The following is a 21628-nucleotide window of genomic DNA, read 5'->3' as shown; positions in this document are numbered from 1 at the left end:
TCGGACCGAAGATCGCCAATAGGTCGACCACGTGGGGTAGGGTCAATTGCCAATTTCAATATACCTAATTACCCACATTGTCAAACTACCGGGGAAATTCACCCTCAGCAGGATCTGCGCGATCCAGGCCATTACCGAACCGGATCCGAGTCGTACCCCGAGCAGAGAGTACCAGAACCCTGCCGGCCAATTGCATGATTACGGCAACAATGAGGCCTCCTAATTCCCGTTCGCAGCGTGGCAAACCAATGATAGAAAGGACAAGGACGAGCTGGAACATTCAACAATTTCTTTACAATGGGGGGAAGGGAAGCACACAAAGAGCAGAGTTATACAAATAAGAAATGTAATGGTACAATGAGTGTGGAAAGCACTGATACAATTCTACTTGAAGACGGGCCCACACACAGACACACACCCCCAAAAATAAATGATGGCCGCGGCCTTTATTGATACCCCCAGCTTGGAGGGAAGGTGAGCTGGAGGTAAGGATGCTTGGACCTTCCCGTCTCGTGCGGCCCTTGACGATCCGGTTCGGCGGGACTCGAACCCGCAACTCGATGCCGCTGCAAGCACCGGGTACGGAGGGCACCGTCGGGCTCCAGCATGCTCCTCCGGCATGCAACGAGACAGCGCGCGCCAGCAGAGGAGACAGGCAAGCGATTCTCGTCCTGACAAACTCGCAGGCAGGCGATCCTCCGTGGGGCAGGCTCAAGGGAAAAAGACAAGACCTCCTCGCGTACAACCGCTCTTTTCTTCACCCCCCGTGACGCAGCTTGCCTCTGGATTTGCCGGTTGGTGTCAGGCTTGTACAACGGTTGGTGTACAACCCTGCTTGTAAAGGAAAGCAAGCAAATGTGCCTGTAGTTAAGACGATCTGTTTTTGCACCTCGTTTGTGTGTTGCAGTGATGTTTGCTAACTCTCAGGCAGATGGAAATGGACCCAGGGAGAATGATAGGGTGAGCAGAGCAGAAAGAGGATGAGCAAGACCATCAGAGCAGGTTCACTGATGCCACCTGTGCCTGTTGCAGAATCGTAGTCTAGGTTTGCCAGAAACCTCTCCACCTTCTCAGGTGCGAAAGACAGTATCCAGGAGCAGTTGGGTATGAGGGGATCAGGGGTAGGTATAGTGAGTGAGGGGTTTGGTACACAACATTTGGAAGGAAGCACAGAATTGAGGCATTCGACTTTTCTCATGAACAGTCAGCTTTGGTGCCATTTGAAATGAGGGTGAGGGTTGAGGGGGAGAATTCACCTGAGACAGACTTGAGAAGGTGCCACCAGGTCTTTGACAAAGGAGACCCGTTTGAGAGTTCATCCATGAGGTTTACCAGTTGCTCTCTGGCTTTCCTGAGAGTGCACACACACTTGTTCTGGGATTTGTGGAATGATCTGAGGGTTCCTTTGGTCAGATTTGCTTTCCATGAAGAGAAAACCTGTTGTTTGAAGGCAACTGCTTGTCTTGGCAGATGATAAATTGAACTCTTGGCAGACGAGATGATATAAATCTGTACATAAGCAAAAGCAAGCTTGTGTGGAAAGATTCCCAGGCAGTATTAATATCAAGAGAGGTTGAAATGAAGGACCAGTCTTGGCATAAGAGGGCAGCTTACAGTCCCTGCCAGTCAGCTTGAGTGAACTTCCAGACTCTGCAGTGTTGAGGCAGCTCTCTGACAATAGCCAGAGAGATGTTGACTCTCACAAGCACATGATCAGATGAACCTATTGGAGCAGAAGAGGAACAAGAGATATTTGAATGAAAATTCATTATGACCAAATTCAGAATGGAGGATGTGCTACTCGGAGAAATCTGGGTATTCGGGTTAACTGATTTGATAAGGCCCATGCAGTCACAGACATCTCTTGCTCCAATGCCATGGCTGGTTGAAGAGGTACCAACACCCAGCTAATTGGCATGGCGAGCAATTGAAATCACCGCACATGAGGAAGAGAGAATTGGGATAGGTGGTTAGAAGATGGTCCATGTTGGCAGAAACAGAGATGCAAATGGAGTCGTCCCTATAATGAGGACATGACACAGCACATAGACAAACAGGAGGTAGTTGCAGAAGGGACAGCGCAGCCAAAGGTACTCTGGGGGTTGAGAGTTGGAATCGTAGTACACGGACAGTGGGAAATGGAACCCTTGACATAAACAGCAAATTTTCCACCACCGGAATGAGGTTCAGGCCTGTCAAACTGGAAAAGATAATTCCCATGGTGAGACAGAGTGGACCAGGGCATTCTATGGGAGGAAGGATCCTGTTAGGCAGATTATTGTCAGGTTTACCCATGGTAGCTTGGATTGAGAGATCTGTCAAATTGGAGTGAAGACCTCACATTTTCAAGGTCCATAACATTAGGGATTGGTTGGGAGTGGAAAAGAGGGGAGGAGGCAGGGAAGCATGGGAAGAAGGATTTAAAATATGATGTGGAGGGAGCGAGTCCCTGGGGAAGAATTGCGGGGCCAGGATGCTGGGGAAGAAGAGCGGGGCCGGGTCGCTGGGGAAGAAGAGTGGGACCGGGATGCTAGGGAAGAAGAGCGGGCCCGGGATGTTGGGGAAGAAGAGCGTGGCTGGGACGCTGGGGAAGAAGAGCAGGACTGGGATGCTGGGGAAGAAGAGCAGGCCCGGGACGCCGGGGAAGAAGAGAAGGCCCGGGACGCCAGGAAAGAAGAGAGAGCCTGGGACGCCAGGAAAGAAGAGAGAGCCTGGGACGCCAGGAAAGAAGAGAGAGCCCAGGACGCCAGGGAAGAAGAGAAGGCACAGGATGCCGGGGAAGAAGAGAGGGCCCGGGACGCCAGGAAAGAAGAGAGAGCCTGGGACGCCAGGGAAGAAGAGAGAGCCCGGGACGCCGGGGAAGAAGAGAGGGCACGGAATGCCGAGGAAGAAGAGAGGGCCCGGGATGAAGGAAGCAAGGAGTGAGTGGGGTGTGAATGAAGCAAAGGGGTCAGGCATGGAGGAAGCAAAGACCAGGAGATGCATGGGGTGGAGGGACATGGAGTTTCAGGAATCTTTCAGGAATCTGAGGGGTGGGGGAGACTGAAGCAGGTGTAGGGTAACCCATGTGTGAATATGATGTGGGGGAGGGTACTGATATATGGGATTTTGTCACTGTAGTTACACACACATGATAAAAAAAAATGTTGGATTTAAGGATTCCAAGGGCAGAAAGATGAAGACAGACATCAGAACCTTTTGTAGCAATGACTGCTATGAGTCTTTTTGGGGAGATCTCTACCATCCCAAACCAGTTTCCTGCTTGCCCGGCTGGGTGGTATGATAGGTCTTCCACTTCCTAATGAATGATTTCCCATGGATTCAATAGTCACCCTTTATTTCAAACCACATAACTCATTTTTATTGCATCTAAGGCATCCCGACCTTGTTCATGGCATGTCTCATCTTGTGTTGTGTGGTTTTTCAGCTTATCAGGATGCTTGTTTCTCTTGCAATGTTATCTTTGTTTTCGACTTAGTTTTCACTGTCACCCTGTCTGTAAAAAATAAAATGGAAAATATGTTCAAACTCAACTCGATGTAAATATTGTTAAAAGTAAATGATTGTTTTGACGTAAAGAAATTGAATGAAGGAGACGTATGAAAACGGCAGACTATGTATTTAAATCATCGACGTACTACTTGCATATCTGAAATGTCATTTATGTTTGCTATCTTGCAGCTGGTAAGCCAGGAAACCACTGGAAAGTAGAGATGTTTATGTTCTTTGTAACTTCCTCATACGGTTCGAATTTGTTTTTATACCCCCAACAGGCGTCAGAGGCATTATGTTTTTGGGTTGTCCATCTGTCTTTGCATCCATATGTTCGTGATCAATTTCTGTTACTGTGGTAACTTGTGAGTCGTTAAAATAACTTGGTTGGCATAGCTATTGACCGTAATACAAGGATGAACTGATTTAAAGGTTTTGGTTCAAAAGGTCAAAAGGATAAGGTCATGTGTCCTTTGAAAATAATTTTGCAGATCATATAACCTGAGTTAGAAGCATCTGATGTCTCTTCCACTTATGTCTCTCTCTCTCTCTCTCTCTCTCTCTCTCTCTCTCTCTCTCTCTCTCTCTCTCTCTCTCTCTCTCTCTCTCTCTCTCTCTCTCTCTCTCTCTCTCTCTCTGTCTCTCTCTCTCTCTCTCTCTCTCTCTCTCTCTCTCTCTCTCTCTCTCTCTCTCTCTCTCTCTCTCTCTCTCTCTCTCTCTCTCTCTGTCTCTGTCTCTGTCTCTGTCTCTGTCTCTGTCTCTGTCTCTGTCTCTGTCTCTGTCTCTGTCTCTGTCTCTGTCTCTGTCTCTGTCTCTGTGTGTGTGTGTGTGTGTGTGTGTGTGTGTGTGTGTGTGTGTGTGTGTGTGTGTGTGTGTGTGTGTGTGTGAAGGAGGTTATGTTTTCACCCCTTTCTGTCTGTCTGTTTGTTTGTGTGCAGAATATCTCAAAGTTATGGACGGATCCGGATGAAATTTTGTGGACAGGTTCAGTGTGTGACAAGGACGAACTGATGAGATTTTGATGAATAATGTGGATCCAGATCAGACTACTATAATTTTTTTAAGTAATTCTTCACCATTGAGAGATTGGGCCAAAAACGATATATAGCACGATATCTCAAAAAGTTGTGGACTGATCCGGATGAAACTTAGTGGACATGTTGGGTGTGCGACAAGGACGAACTGATTAGATTTTGCTGAAGATAACGGATCTGGATACGAGAATTATTTAATTTCTAAAGTGATTCTTCACAATTGAGAGTTACGGCCAAAAACGATATAGTACTGTATAACATGATATTTCAAACATGTATTGGGCCTGATATGTTCTTGTGGATCAGGCATTACGTGGCGGAGGTATACGCTCTTCCGAGTGCCCCTCTAGTTTTTCACATGACCTTTAATTGAGATCAAACGTAACGGTTGACATGTAATGTGGGCGGAGGCATATCCATTGACTCATTTATGTCAAATTCTACTTCCCAGTTCAATATAAAATGATCTTTATTGTAAGTATGATATATTTTTTTTAAGTTCTTTATTTGGAAAGTATTCAGTTTAAGTATAAGTCATGACTGTAGTCCAGTGAAGGATATGAGTGACTCAAATATGATTCGGATTTGTGGGTGTTTTGAAATCAGTGACTTGAAAGTTCTGCATTAGGAGGAGAGTTAAAAAGAACGTATCGAAAACTGAGCAGGAAGTGAACATACAATGGCAGACATCCCTATGCTCTCCAAAACTGTTTGTGTTCAATCCTGACCCACGTCTTCTGTTTAAATCATAAATGTGACTGCATCAGACGGTCTTTAAAGGGTATTCAAGAAGCACTCCAGTTGTTGTTGTTGTTGTTGTTGTTGTTTTCCTTCCCAGTGTGATGGCGATGGGAGGAAGACATACCACTGCGGCTATATGGTGCCTTATCGTTCTTTATGTGGGCTCTTTTCCAGCAAGAGCTGCACCCGTCCCTGGTATTTTGCCTTTCACACTCGGAGTGCTTAATTGTACTTGCTTCAATCATCAGCCGAATTGATAACTGGCTATTTCATCCAGTTTGTACATGCTGCAAGGCAAACTGTCCTCGGTACTGAAAATGACGCAAGTTGACTCTAAAGTCTATCTTTCATGAACTTATTCACATCAGTGGGGTAAAAATGTTTAACGTTTCATTTCACTTAGTTGCTGATCAATGAATGTGACTAGTACAGTCAGTATTTCTAACGAGCCAAATTATCAAGCATTCGAGCGTTTAAATATACAGGGCCATTTTGTTCAATTTGTCACAATGCTTCCTCATTCCACACAGGGGTATAAAGGTTCATGGTAGTATTATACTTACCTGGAGCTAAGGGAAGCGCGAAGCTTTTATTCATTCATTAAGAAGTAAACTTTGATAGTTTCCTTAATCAAAGCTTATGATGTACTCAATTAACTCGCTGTACAAACAATATTACATGTAACGTATTTGTTTCTCCTTTTCAGCCTTCTGTGTTGACGAATAATGAGCAATGAATGATTTTATTTGCAGATGAAGAACGAAACGAAGCATTTTTGACAGTCGGTAAGACCACTTTCTTGTTGTCTATTTTATGTTGTATTAAAGTCCATCTGCAATATTGAGTCTGTATATTCAAATGTGTCGTCAGTTATGAACCTCAGGTCCAGAAATTAACCTTGATGTACTTATTGATTATGTTTTATCAAATGGTTACGTTGTTTCTTGTTAGTACTGCGATCCACTTCCTGGTGTGAACTATTTTTTTTATCAGATGACTATAACAGAATGATTAAAGTTTGTACATCAGCTCAACTCTTGTCTGCCTTAGGCTTTAAATTATATCGTCATGAATAAAAAAGTCCGACAGGACGGTTTGACACTTACCGTTGAGCTGTCTAGTCGTTTGGGTTTGATTCATGGCCTGACAATAAACTGTCAGAATGGTGTTTCACAGGCAGGGCGTTGCATCAATGAGTGTATTATCAGTTGGAGGGGATGTTAACCTGCGACCTGTCTGCCGACAATGATTGATGGTGGATATTAAAGATCCCACGGTATGATGCGATGAAGATTAGGAAAATTATCACGAGTACTTTGGTGAAATTCCAAATTCCTATTTTAACCAGCTACTGTCGGACATCTACAGGCCGAGCCCTCCGATTCGTTAACAGACTTTGCCCAATCTTCCATGCTTCTATCAGCTGCTGACGCCATACTAATGGTATAAGGTGATAAGGATATTTTTTATATATAAATAAATGGTTTTGGGGGTGGGGATTCTTGTAGCTTGGTGAACACATCATTGTTACGATGACGGGCTCTGTAACACATGCTTAGTTAGGTCACTGAGAGTAATGCATGTTCATTAAGCCTCTGGACATTGATTTGAGGACGTTAGGTGAGGCCAGCTAGATTCATGACCCTCGGAGAACACAGAGTTGCGGATACCAGGTTATTTTACCCAAACAACCGCAATCCAAACCTCCTTGGCTCATCGCCATCTCAGCCCATGTGAGATGTGCCCGATAATGGCACATTCCCCGATTTCAAAAATAACCCTGAGGGCAATGTTCTTTAGCTGTGAGGTTTATCACGGTTGGTCTACTTTTCATTACTTGGTTCTGTTGTTGCATACATGTTTCACGTGGTTGTGAGTTAGTATGGTGTCTCGTATAGAAAAGAATAATCAAGTATTGTCACAGTAATTTTCTTTGGGTTACTTGCGGTTCGGGGAGTTAAGATAAATTGTGAAGCAACTCGAAAGATAAACCTAGTTGTACTTGAGCATGCATCTCTGGGCCTGTTTGTACATGAGCAACAGGAACTTAATTTAGTTTGACCTACCTGACCTATCATTGCACTGGACACGAAGCGTGCAGGCCAAATATGTGTTTTGCAGACATTAAACCTGGTATTTTAAACAACCTCATGGAATGGTAAACCCTCTGTGATCAATATGACAATTTTTTTAATTAATTATTCTTTAACCACAATAGAATGTCTAAGTATTGGATGGACTCGAACATTGTGCCGATGCAATAACTTCTCTCTATTTTTTTTTTCTTTTGTGTAATTTTTGATGTGAAGCAGTCTTCCGCAATTGTTGTAGAAAAATACAGCTTTGTCTAAATTGTTTTCTGACATTGACCGTCTTTTCTTTGCAAGTTTCAGGAAGTTGTATGGAAGCTTCACAGACGGGGCTTTGTACAAACATGTGGGCTCTCCCATGGATGGACGTTAGGCTGGTGATGACTGATATCATTAGTTAGTCGATGTTAAATACCCAATGGTGTCTTTCGATGAAGAGTCGGTGAGTTATTGCCAGAACCATGAACAAATTACAAACTCCTGCCCTGACTACTACTGGGAAGGTTGTGGCAAACCACCCAGAACAACTCTTCCTATAAGACAGCTTTGGCAGCACTGACCACCGAGTATGGACTTAACACGTGAGAGTATCTATAGTGCTTCTGATATGAGGTGAATTTGAATTTTGAATGATTTATTTTTACCCATCTGAAAGTAAAGTAGCATTGATAAATCAATATGCCTTGTAGATTCTGTAAAATGTGTGTTTTAAAAAAAAAAAAAGAAAAGATTATGACAATGCAATAGTCCAACTCTGATGGCTGACAGGATGGCCGAGAGGTACACATACTCCCCTCCATGCTGTCCAGTCTGGGTTTAAATCCTGACCCAGCTATAAACTATCATCTCGGCGTTTCACATGCAGGGTGATTCATAAGTGTGTGTGCCGTCGCTCAGATGGATGTTAAACTGGCATCTTGACTGCTGGAATTAGTTCAGGTCAGGTGTGGGAACGTGCGCCGGAGCAGCGCGTTGCTGCGTTCTATTTCCTTTGGTACTCCAGGGGCCTTCGTCTGGCCATCCCCATCTGGCCAACCTGCTGCAACCATGGGGCCCATGGTCGGCTCGTTAGCCTCCTCCATTCATGAGGCTCCCTCGCTGAGAAAATCTGGTGAGCAGGATCAACGTCAGGAAAATGAGACACATGTTTATACAGCCGCAGCTGATGCTCACGGACGATATAGATAACAAATCTCATCTCGGTCTCTCTCAGCAAACGCTCAGACACAAAGTCTGACCAGCGATAACCAAGGATTCGCCAAAGAGACCTGGTACCGAAGAAGTTGATTCTCCATCTCAGATCCTTGGTCAGAGTGCAAGTCTCACGTCCATAGAGCAAGACAGGAAAGACCAAGGACTTAAATACTCGGACTTTCGTCCTCCTGCATTGGTACCAACAGCTACACACCCCATGACCCACTGAATCCAAAACTCCCCAGGTCCGATCCAGATGTCTATCGACCTCTGGCTCACAACATGCGGAGATATGGATATCACTGCCAAGGGAAGTGGATCTCTCCGTCACCTCAACATTTTCACCACAAACAGGTACAGACAAGATAGCAGCATCCATGATGTCATTGAAATCCTGAATCTTGGTCTTGACCCAAGAAACCTGAAGTCACAGAAGTTCTGACTCCTCATTCAGCACGTCGAGGGCCCCCATAAGGATATCGAGCATTGGTCGAGATGCTGACATTCCCAAACGATGAACGGCAGCTTGACCTCTCTGACATCCTCCCCAGAATCCAGTCCAAACGAGCACTAAAAAGTGTGGGTGCGAGTACACACCCCTGACAAACTCCAGTAGCAACTGGAAATAAGTCATAGATGTAACCAACACACCTCACAGCACTCTCAGTACAGAGTATAGTTAAGAAATCAGATTGATCAGTTTTGGTGGCACCCCACAAAGATCAAGAATCCTCCAGAGGGCATCGCTATTCACTGATTCGAACACTTTGCAGTGATCAACATAGGCTGTGAGCAGCCCCTGCTGAAACTCTCGTCTTCGTTCCGTGAGGACCCAAAGACCAAGGATACGGTCGATCGTTGACCTCTTTGGAGTAAACCCAACTGCCCTGGGTGCTGGTGCTCAAGCAAATGGTGACAAACCCTTTCAAGAATTATCCGAGCAAAGACATTGCCCGGCACTAAGCAGTCACACCTTGGTAGTTGTTGCAGTCCTGGTGATCACCCCTTCCTTTCCAGAGAGGGACAAGGCCCCTCTTCCATTCAGTTGGGATGATGCCTGTGCTCCAAACAGAGCACAGAACTGCATGCAACGATATGTGTATAGCATTTCCACCAGCTTTGAGCAGTCCAGCATGGATGCTACAGATGCCCAGAGCTTTACCCCCTTTCAACTGCTTCACCGCAGCCTGTGTTTCCACAAATGAAGGTGGACCACAGTTGATTCGAGATTTAGCAATAAGGACAGTGACTTCCCTGACATCAAACTCAACAGCTGGTGCGTCAGCCCGCTACAGCCGCTCAAAGTAACTGTCAAATGGCCTTCACTTCAGACTCCTCTGTCATGAGCTCACCACCCTCCGCTCTAACTGCAGTCCACTGAGGGATGGGCTTGGAGGAATGCAATGCACAAATTCCCCTGTAGGCAGGATGAGAATCACTTGACCCCAGGTGATGCTCTACCTCCTCACAGATTCTTCGCACCTAGGCTTCCTTGTCCACCCTCTGTGCACATACAACTTTATCCCTCAACTCTCTGAATGGCTCGGCTCTGCCATTAAGCTTGGCCCTGCAACTCTGGTCAATGGTATCCAGTGTCCCTTGGGAGACAAAGTTCTTCTTTGCCTGATGGTGGGTTCCAAAACATCCACTGGCCACATCAAGGATGGTGGTCTTGAAGGCACTCCACAACTCTTCAGGATTCCCAGAAACACCCAGCCCCCCCCCCAAATCCCCACTCGGTCTGTTTGCAAACTACTCCTTCTTGTGTATGGCAGATTTGGCTGCTGGGTAGCATCATTGTTGGGGTGTGGCTATGCCATTGATGCAGTGCCTCTATTACCAGTACACTGATACTCATTTTGCTGACCTCAGAAAGATGACAGGCTGAGTCATCCTCACCTGGTGTTAATTCAATGGCCACAAGGGGCTCAAACTCAGGACCCTAGGATCCCAAGCCAGCCATCCTAACCGTTAAGCCAACACCAGGCTTGTCGCAAACTCCTCAGCTACCCTCTCATCCTTTAGCTTGCCAACATTCAGCCTTGGCTGGGATGGTACCATTCTCCCAGATTTAACCTGCAACTTCAGAGTTGCTATAACAAGCCTGTGGTCGGTATTGAGGAACTGAGTACTGTGGTTGACCCTGCAGTTCTGGAGCATCCTCCACCGACCATCAACGAGCACATTGTCAATCTCCTTTGCCACACCACCAGCGTTGGAATACCAAGTCCAGCGATGAGCCTGTGGGCACTGAAACCATGAACCGGCCACCCTAAGTCCATTATTCTTGCAAAGTCAAGGAACTTAGTGCTATTCCGGTTCACAGTTCCAGACCCATGGGGACCAACACACGTCTCATAACCATCCCCATCAGTTCCAGTCGATGCATTGAAATCCCCCAATATTAGAAGAGTATCTTGCCTGGGGCACTGATCAACCACAGACTTGAGCGTGGCATAGAATGTCCTTCACGGTGAGATCACTCGCCTCAGTTGGAGCATAAACAGAGACGAGGGAAATGACACCCAAAGAATGACGAATCCTCAGTCTCATAATATGCTCGTTGACCGGTGTTACCACAATTATCATGGGAGTCAGCTTGTTGGACACAGCTACAGCAACTCCTTGGGCATGGTAACCATTGGAGCGACCATACCAGTAGCAGGTGTAACCATCCGCAATGATCTCACCACTATCCGGTGAATTTCAAACGCTGGAGCTCAGATGATAACAGAGAGAGGTGATCATCCTCTCTTAGGGATAGGACATTCCAGGCACCCAACCGAAGGGACCGCCTCAGGTTAACCCAAGGAGACCGCCGTCTGGTGGACGACACCTCAGCACCATCTCGACACACACAACTACAACCGAACCCAGGAAGGTTACCCCATGCTTTTCTTTCTGTCAAAGAATGGGGGTCCCGAAGGCTTTTCCCCCAATGCTGTCATCCGGTGAGCTGCCCTGCAAAGGGCAGTGCAGGAGGTACTCGCACCGAGTGGGTTTTCAGTTTTCTTTGCATTTTTTGTGTGTTTTGTGGAATGAAGTGTTTTACGATGGTCGGAGTGAAAATCCTGCCACCAACCTCATAGAAAAAGGTACCCCAGCTGCAGGAGGGGAGGATGTCTGCAAACACAGATGGCCACCACGTATGGATGGTCATTGGCTCACAAGGAGCTCCTCTGCTCTTTGACAGGTTTTGTTTTTTAATCTTTCTCGGTGTCCATATCCATACACCCTCTTCTCCAGGAAACCTGGTGGGGGGAAATGGTTTAGTCGCCAACAACTCGACCATGAAACAGGTCAGTACAGGTTTACATGGCAACCTGTAGCAAGTCACAGATCTGATCTGGCTTGACCTGACAATAGGCGAGTTTGTGGACACTAAAAATCCCACAGTGTCCTTTGTGAAGGCGAGGTGAGCTATCGCTGGCACCATGAACAAATTACAAATTCTTGTTCCAAACAAACTTAGTCGAACATCAGGCAGGGCCAACCGGTTTTCCTAGCCAACAAGTTTCCCCATCCAACCGCAGAAGGTGGGAATTAATGGTGGCTCTTGAAGACGCATCAATAGTCTTACTCAAAAAAATTCTAATGAATACCAAAGATAGGCTATAAAATTTATTTTAACAGTTGTGCTTTGTAAAACCTGATCTTATTTATTTATTTATTTATTTGAAAGGGGAAACAGGGGATGGAAGTGGTCGAGGGGTGGTGGCAGTTTCAAATTGTGCCACTTAAAACAAATTTATTTTCAAACACAATGCATGTAAGATGCAGTATAGATGCTTCTTCGGCTAAAATTATGCAAGAATAGAGGGTGTGAGAGTTCAACATATTGCTTTATCTTGAAAATTATTTCTCGAAGTACCGTACGTACCATGATTTTGAGTGAATTACACATTGGTGAGCGTGCACAAATGAACCTGGTTGTGTGCAGGGACATTTTGGAGCATTCTGGTTTCCATTGGATTTTTCTCACTGGCACTTGTTTGCTGTGCTTTTCTGAAACGTAAACTTGGCTTCAAAAACGCAGGTAAGCGTCAGTGTTTAATGTATAAATTTAAAATAAAAAATAATAAGTGCAGTTTAATGGATAGATTGCATGAAAGCCACTAAGTTAATGGTGGTGGTTGCTAATTACCATTGAACTTGATGTCAACAAATGTTTGTGTGTTAGGGGGTGTTCTGGCTTGTGTGTTGTCAATCTGTATTCTTATAACCAGTATAGGTATACACATGAATTTGGGAATCAAAATTTATTGTCGTGTATTAGAGTCCCTGGACAGTGTATCACTCGTACATAGACAGCGTTTACAGAAAAACAAAGTAATCGTGTACAACACAACCTTTGCACGACTTTTCTAAAGTCACAAAAAAACACTGAACACACGTTTGCTTTGTATTAATTGTGATTATTTTTAAGATTGTACGTTTTTGTTTTCACCAGACTCGGTGGTGTAAAGTTTAGTGCGTCCGCTGAGAGTCGAGGAGGTCGACGATTCAAACCCCGACTGAGTCATTCCAATAACTTTAAAAATGGTAGTATGCTTCTTCATTGCTTGACATTCAGCATTTATTAGGACTAGCCGAAACCCCGTCACAGACAGATTCCGTTCATTCAACCACCCTCACCAGCTCACACACACTCGAGGAACATGGACTGGACAGGGTGTGCTTGCCCCCGCCTACTCATCCCCCGCCCTGCCCCATCCCCCCCCCGCCTTCAATTTGTTTACCCCCGCCCAAAAATGTAATTACCCCGGCCCTGCCCCCACCTCTTCACTCTCCGCCCCCGTCTCTTGATTCGCCGCCCCATTTCCCCCCCTCTCCCGCTTTCAATTTGCTTACCCCCCCAAAAAAAATTTGCTTACCTTGCCCCCCGTCAATTCATCCCCTGCCTCTTCACTCCTCATCCCCGTCTCAACGAAAAGTGTTTATTCTGCTTCAAAGTTGAAGATTGACTATTGCCACGATGTGCGATGCACTCTTACAGGTACGAAGTTTCTTTCAGTCCAGGTCACAGTACCGAGAAAAACATGACGCAACCGCTAGGAGGAGCACAAAATTGGTCCTTCAGTATTAATATATAGATAGAAGATACAATGTTTCTTGTAACATTTTTTGTGTGAAATTCACATTCTGAGGTAGTCAGCATGTGCAGAAAAGGGTTTTACATTGCAGACGCTATTTTCGAGGAGTGGAATTACACCGCTCAGCGGTGACGGTCTGTCAACGACAGACATAATGACGTCAGCGAATGACTGATGATGTCATGACGTCCTGACGCCTCTCAGCGGTGACGTCACACGTCGCCATGTAAACGAATGTAAAACTAAAAGTGTTTATTCTGCTTCAGAGTTGAAGTTTGACTGTTGCCACGATTTGCGATGCACTCTTACAGGTACGAAGTTTCTTTCAGTCCAGGTCACTGTACCGAGAAAAACGTGACGCGACCGCTCGGAGGAGCACAAAATTGGTCCTTCAGTATTAATATATAGATAGGAGCACGGACAATCCCCATAGGTTGGCATCCATGGGGAGAAGGAAATTCCTCATCAGGAAGTTCCCCACTGAGTGCGGCGATGAAGGCGGCACCCATTGTGGTGACGTCACTGGCACCCAGAATGCCCTGGGAAGTAACAACACTTCCCCCAAGCTGTGTGTGCATGTGTGTGTGTGTGTGTGTGTGTGTGTGTGTCATCTTTTTATGGAGTTCTACTGGATCCTTCTGATGTGGAGTGTGATGCACCAAAATAATCGTAATGACCTCCTCAGTTGATTAGGTTAATTAACTGCAAAAAATCCATTAGAATTCCCATGTTTTAGACGTGCGCCATGTTAAGGTGTATCGAGCAGCTTAATCGGTCCTTCCACGGCATGGCATTCTATTTACAACAAGGACAAATGTGTCCAAGAGCCGCGTCATAAAGGTTTTGTCTTCACCAGAAGAAGAAGAAGAACAACAACAACAACAACAACAACAACGCGGAGCTCTCTTAGAGCCAGCGTTCGCAACGTGACGCCGCTAATAATAATTTTTTTAAAAGGATAAATATATAAATAACAACAACAACTTCTGATATTTCGTCACGTGCCTTGATGGAGCCAATAGCGAGACCCGTCATGGAGGCTCCTGTTCATGACGAGAAAATCGTGTATTTACGAAATTACAACACATTAAATGGAATAATCTTTAAATAGTAACGTGAACTTTTCGAAACATTAAAGCAAATATTCGAATATATTTAAAAGTTGATGATAGGTGCTCTCAAAAGGCACCCTCAATGCGAGGATGTGTACAGGTGTTTAGTATTCAAGGAGATCCGGATCCTGTATATAAAAGAGCCGAGTCCTAAAGGTTTTGTCTTCACCAGAAGAAGAACAAGAACAACAAGAACAACGCGGAGCTCTTTTAGAGCCACGTTCGCTACACGAGACGCGGCTAAAAAGAATGACAACATTGTAACAAAGCATACAGTGCCTATCGAAAGTGTACACCCCCTTTCAAATTTTTCACCTTTTGTTGCCTTATAGCCTGGAAGTAAATTACATTAAATCAGTCTTTTTCCACCTTTACCCCCCCCCCTCAGTTAATGTACATAATAATAATAATATTAACAACAACAATAAGAAGAATAGTAGTGTTGTATGTCAATAATAATGAATGTATAATCTCCGCCATGACCCCAAGCACTTCTTGGCTTGGTGAAAAGGAAAGCTAAAGCTGAATCAGTTTCGCAGGCGGTATACAACAAGGCTGTGAAGACGAGTGAAAATTTGGTCCAAAGGACCAACAAGCCCACTAGTTCTTCCTTAAATGTTTCCTTTTCATGAACCCAGTTCATTTGTCTTTCCCTGAACCTGTGTAATAACTCCTCTGATAGTAAAACTATTTTGCTTTTCTTTCATGAGTCAATATTAAAACAGTTATGCAATCGCATGGCCTCGTTTTATACTTTTCAGGATCTCCATTAACCATCGTTACACGAACCATGTCAAACTCCGCCAGTGTTAAAACGTCTGATTTCCAGATCACCCGTATGTAAAACAAAAAGAAACCGCCCGGCTCAAATGCAATTTCATGAGTGGAAGCAGTTTGCATGAAAGGAATGTTATTTCTCGTTGCTCCTATTTTATTACTCCTCTTCTATATCAGAAAATGCTCAAAACCTTTTTCTTTGCTTTGCAGAGGAGGAAGACAGGACAATTGCCAAGGACCTTCAAGCCCGTGCGTTCTTTGTTTTGTATTTTTAAACCCGTTTCATGTTACCCCCACCACTATCTCGTGTCATTCCCCTTCCCTACCTGCAATCTTTTCTGCACCCTATTAACCCCACTCGCTGAACCCTACCTCTTTGCAGGTTGCTGTGTTTCCTTCCCTCCCCGATCTCCTCTTTTGTTCTTAGCTAATCCCTTTCTTGTTGTATCCATCTGTGGCATCACGATGTCAATACGTTGCCAAGTACAATATTGATGACATCACTAAACTTGATATCACTGTGTCAAGTACAATATTGATTTTATTCGACAATTTCAGCAAACGTCCTATTATATTTTTCTCATTGATAACAATCGATCGTGTAATGATTCTTCATTGCAGAACTTGACGAAGAGGAGCCATTGCTGCCTTCGGAGTCAGGTGAGGCATCTCGTAGCTTTCAGTCGATTGCTAGTTATTCATACTAGAAAAGGACGGATTCATTCCCACACTTCTATGATGTATATGGCATATTTTATTATGATTTGATTATAATACACTTCTGGGAGTATAATTTTTTTTGGCAAGTCGATCTTCACAATGTTGGTCACGCTCAGCATCTCTGGTTTGTGGTTTTTTTTTTGTATACATAGTCGAGGCTTGTGGAAGAGCTAGTACACTGAATGGATCAGGACATAACACACAAAACTAGAACGGCACTCGGCAGAGCGCATACAGAGCGTGAGCCAAGCTGAACAGCACTCGGCAGAGAACGGCACTCGAATGGCACTCGGCAGAGCCAGGCTGAACAGTTTACATTTTGTATCCCACTGATAGGCCGGATCTGGATTCGGATCTTAATCAAAAGCGAAAAGATTTGTCCTTGTTATTGTCATACACCCAACCTCTCCACAAAGTTTCGTCTGAATCTATCCGTAACCTTTTCAGATATTGTGCTATGTATAGTTTTTAGCCCTATCACTCAATGGTGAAGAATCACCTAAAAAAATTCCCAGATCCGGATTCGGATTCGAATCTTCACCAAAATTGAATCGGTTCTTCCTTGTCGCACACTCAACCTGTCCACAACGTTTTGAGATATCCTGCACACAGAGAGACAGAGACAAACAGACAAAGGTGAAAACATAACCTCTGCCCTGCTTCGGTCTGCGATGGCGGTGATGTAAAACAGGACGCAAAAGGAACCGCAGAGACGCGTGCAAAATGAGTGGTAGAGAGAGCAGGGAAACAACAACAACAGAGTTGAAGGCAAAGGTAAAAGGAGACTTGGGACAAACTATGGGTATGGAGAGGAATGAGGGCAGGATGGGGTGCACATAATTATTGATAGAAAAGGAAACTTTCAGGAGGGAAAGGTGGAAATTTGGGAGGGTTAACAAGGATAGAAAAGATGATGGTTTTGGATTGTGGACAATTTGAGATGGTGGTGAACAGCTGTCTTGAAGACCTGGAGGGAAGAATGAGGTTGAAGAGGATGTGGACGTTGGTTCCACAGGTGGGGAAAAAAGAAACAAATGGGTAGAGGTGAACAGCCATCCTGGATTTAGGTAGTTTAACCAGAAGGGGGTTAATAGTGGACCGTGTGAGCCCTGCAACTACCTTGGGAAGGGGGAGGGGGGGACAAAGCATAGGGTGCAAGACCAAAAAAGAGGGGGTAGAAGAGAGAGACCACAGACCTGTCTGCAATGGCGACATGATAGGCCCGCAGACTTGGCTTGATCACGGGAGATTCGAATAATCTTGAAAGCCTTGGTTTCCATGGCGTCAAGCTGGGCAAGATGTGAGGCAGAGGAGCCAGTCCAGAGGGGAGAGCAGTACTCCATCAAGTTGCAGATGAAGGCCTTGGAGGCAGATTGGAGTGCAGGTGTGTCAATGAAGGTCTTTGTACGACGGAGGACGCCCATTTGGCAGCTGGCTTTGGAGGCCAACTTTAAAATTCCTTCATAGTAATAATATTAAAAGGTGTTTGGTGTAGTGGAGTATTAATTTTATTTTTTTTATTGGAGTACAACCACCATTTTTCAACTAATTTCATCCATCTCATTCAAGCCTCCTTCTTCAATGGTCTAAGGCTCCTGGAGAAGCTTGTACACACATAACAAGGATGTTGGGAGACATCATTGTACTCTTACACGAATTCCAAAGACCATAATGCTAAAATACGCAATTTGGTGTCTGACCACGATAAATTCAGTCATGACTTATCCAATCTAAACCAAACTTTCCAGGGGAACTAGGGATCACACGGCAGAGGTTGCAACGACTTCATTTGCCGCTTCCCCAAGGGTTTTTTTCCCACCTTGGACGAACTCTGTGTTGAGGTGTATATAACAGCTGATGTGTTTTTCTTAGGACACACCTACCAGAAGTAAAAATTATTATAACCACCAACTACAGTATTCAGTCAATTTTGTCCAACATATGATTACCTTTTTAAACAGTTGCTATTGTTGTTTAACACAAAACTGAAATACATTTGGAGGAAACCTGACTTCCTTGAGGGATTCTATGCTTATGGTGTCCTTCACAGTCCAATGGATCTGAGCTGTGTCGACTTGCTGGGCCTGTAGGTAGGCAGCTAGCTATGCTACAATGTTTGTTAGCTCATAAAGATGCATGAATGATGTATCCTGTTGCCTGTCTGACTTTTCCAGCTATCAGATGATACTGCATGTGAACTGCATTTGGATTCTTTATAATTTGTATATTGGGGTCTTGTATGTGATTTATTTGGGTCTTGTGTATGATTTCTTTTTTGTCCTGGCCATGGCTTAAAGCGTGATGCGCGATGTTGTCCCCGACACCCTTACGGCCCAATTGCCACCTTTTATGATGCATAACCCTATTCCTAACAGTCGCTGGCATTGTTTCAAACTCGGCTGCGGGAAATATGGAGAAAATTGGACGTACTTACACATGGGCAATGTATAGGCGAAGAGGTGCTGGTCCACACACATATCCGAAGTAAAATATATTATAACCAGTTATCCAGTTTGGTAAAATTGTGGCTGACTTCTGATGACATTCATGATCAGATTTCTCCAAATATCCCAAGCCCGCAGTGCTTTCTGAATCCCTGGCAGAGACAGCTTGGTTGCAGCCTTCACCCCATCCAATCAGCACTTCTTCTATAGCCTGCTGCTGTTCTAACTGCTTGAGATCCTCGTTGCTTAAGTCTTCACCATGAGATTCATTCAAGTCCACCACATCATCTTTGCCTACTTCGTTGAAACCAGTCTCCTTCAATTTGCATTCTAATAGCAGGAGCATTTGCAAAGTCTGTGAAATTGTGGACACATTCAGGTCACACTTTCCACCACACATGAGGCTTAACACAATGGCAGCTTCCGTTTGCAGACTAATCGTCCTCCACCAAGCCGGTGCAGAGGGATACATGTGCAGTGTAGTGAAAACGCATCTGTACATCCTTGATGATTGTTGTTGGCTGCTGCTTAGCTGGAAGTAATTTTGCGCATGCGGTTTGAATCTTTTCTTACGATAACATTGCAAAATATAACGGCACTCAGTTGAGCGCATACCTCCGCCAGGCTGAACAGTTTACGTTTTGTATCCCGGTGAGAGGCCGGATCTGCATCCAGACCTGAACCAAAATCAAATTGGCTTGTTCTTGTTACCTGCCCAACTCATCCACGAAGTTTAATCAGAAGTCACCCTCAACTTTTTGTAAATATCATGCGATTCAGTACATCATTTTTAGCCCCTTCTCAATGGTGAAGAATCACTTAAAAAAAAATTATAGTATCCGGATCCGAATCCAGATGTTCACCAACATCGAAACATTTCGTCCTCGTCACACACCCAAACTGTCCGAATCCGTCAATAACATTTTGAGATATCCTGCTCACAGACAAACATAACAGACCGACAAGCAATCAGTGGTCAAAGCATAACCTCTGTCCACAGGCAGAGGTAAGAAGTGAAACACGATGTGAAAATCGAGTATCTTGGCCATAAAAATGGAATTGTGATAAATCAAAACTGTGATATGTGAAATTGCGATAAATGAGGATTTACTGTATGACAGTTTCCATTTTAGCATCAACCCTTCTCATCCACATGGGGGTCTAATTTTTATCAAGCACCGATTTGTTTGTTATTCTTGCAGTCCATGGAAATTTTAACATCCATCTCCAAAATCACATTTTAAAACTATCACTCTTCCTCCTTTCTTTCTTTCTTTCTTTTTTATTCACTGTGCATGACTCGCATCCATACACTGCAACTGGAAATACCAGATTATTCATCAGCCTCCTCTTGGTTTGTGTTGTCACGTCTTTGTCTTTACAGATCTTCGTCAATCCTGACATTGCTGTTCTCCCCATTGCTAACCTTCTCTTAATTCCTCCTCCACATGCTCCACTCACTTCAATATTAGAACCCAGGAAGATGAAACCTTCCACTATTTCCACATTATCATCTCCCAATCTCAATACATAGATCAAAGTTGACAAAAAAATTTAGGCTTAAATATCGTCCGGCTTTTTCAGTTTCCTTCTTCTATGTCTGTAACAGTTTCATCAAGTCCTCTTTACTTTCTGTCAACAGAGTCATATGATGAGTGTACCTTAAATTGTTAATTAAAATTAATAATATTAAAACATGTGCTGGCAGGATGACCTAGAGGTATGCGCATGCACCTCTAAGCTGTCTAGCCTGGGTTTGAATCCCGACCCAGCTATAAATTCAGGCCAGTGTGTTCACAAGCAGGGTGATTCATAAAGGTGTGTGCCATCCCTCGGGTGGACGTTAAACCGTGTGTTCTGTCTGCTTGCATTCGTTGATGTATGTTGAAGAACCCACGGTGTCCTTCGTGAAGAGTCGGCAAGCTATCACTGGCACCATGGCCAAATTACAAATTCCTGCTCTCACTTTCGTCAAATGTCAGGCCTGTCGAACCGGTTCTTGAAAGACTTAGTCCAAGCTTCTCATGGCTATCCCCACAAGAACAATGACTGATGATAATAATAATATTAACGCACAGCCGTCCGCATGGCCGAACACATGACCCTCCCACCCCTTGGGCTGCTACCCTATGTGGTGTGTGTTTGTCGTTGAAGTACATTTGAATCCAGGATCACAATATCATGAACAGTATCACGTAGGAATACTCAACTGGTCAACCCTTTTACAATTTTTGTGACCATTCATAGTTATTTGCCTTCACCTTAAATTCATTTTTATATTTGTTTCTCTTTGTGCAGTTGATCAGAAAAGAGATGACCTCTTTCTGTCCTTGTGGACTGAGGCCCGAAAACTTTATGAAAGTCGTACCTCAAAGCCATCCTCATCCTCTACAGGCCTACCGCAACCGTTGCTATCCTCTTCTGCAGCTCAGTTTTCACTAGAATGCACAAAAGCAGATGAACGCGGCTGTTTGATCTGGCAAGGACCATTTACAGGTGGAGCTGAGGCACTGTTGGCTGAGGCTCGTGGTCGGACCGTCCTTGTTGGTCCATGTGGAGTTGGGAAATCTACTTTGTGGAAATGGATTGCAACCCGATGGCTTAAAGGAGACTGCCAAGCTCTGCATAGTTTTGACCTCCTATTATGGCTTGATGCAGGATCGCTGAGTCGCTACGAGGTTGGTCTGAATGATGAAACGGTTTGTTGTTGTAGAAATATAAAAGTTACAAAAACTTATTGGGTTTCTTATGACTTGTGGGTATAGTTAACAGACACTGTGACTCAGCCTATGCCTGGTGTTGGCTTGATTGTTAGAGTGGCAGGCTTGGGATCCTAGGGTCCTGAGTTCAAATCCCACTCTGCTGTTGAATTAAAACCAGGTGGGGTTGACTCAGCCTGTCATCCTGAGGTTGGCAAAATTGGAACCAGCT

General features: G+C 44.5%; 1 protein-coding gene across 2 annotated transcripts in view; it reads left to right on the top strand.

Annotated features, from left to right (window-relative positions):
* Window positions 1–21628, top strand: part of LOC147015300 (uncharacterized) — a 69636-nt gene that overhangs the window by 8436 nt on the left and 39572 nt on the right. For both annotated transcript variants that reach the window (XM_085849924.1, XM_085849925.1), the window contains exons 2-7: window positions 5365–5462; window positions 6020–6052; window positions 12492–12587; window positions 15744–15782; window positions 16155–16193; window positions 20996–21375. In XM_085849924.1, the coding sequence (XP_085706050.1) occupies window positions 5369–5462; window positions 6020–6052; window positions 12492–12587; window positions 15744–15782; window positions 16155–16193; window positions 20996–21375 (681 nt within the window). In that variant the 5' untranslated portion in view covers window positions 5365–5368. The remainder of the gene's footprint in view (window positions 1–5364; window positions 5463–6019; window positions 6053–12491; window positions 12588–15743; window positions 15783–16154; window positions 16194–20995; window positions 21376–21628) is intronic.

Source organism: Eptatretus burgeri, chromosome 12 (assembly GCF_056783735.1).
Source record: "Eptatretus burgeri isolate ZD-2024b chromosome 12, Ebu_testis_v1, whole genome shotgun sequence".
Lineage (NCBI taxonomy): Eukaryota > Metazoa > Chordata > Myxini > Myxiniformes > Myxinidae > Eptatretus > Eptatretus burgeri.
This window is presented reverse-complemented; position numbering and strand designations above follow the sequence as displayed.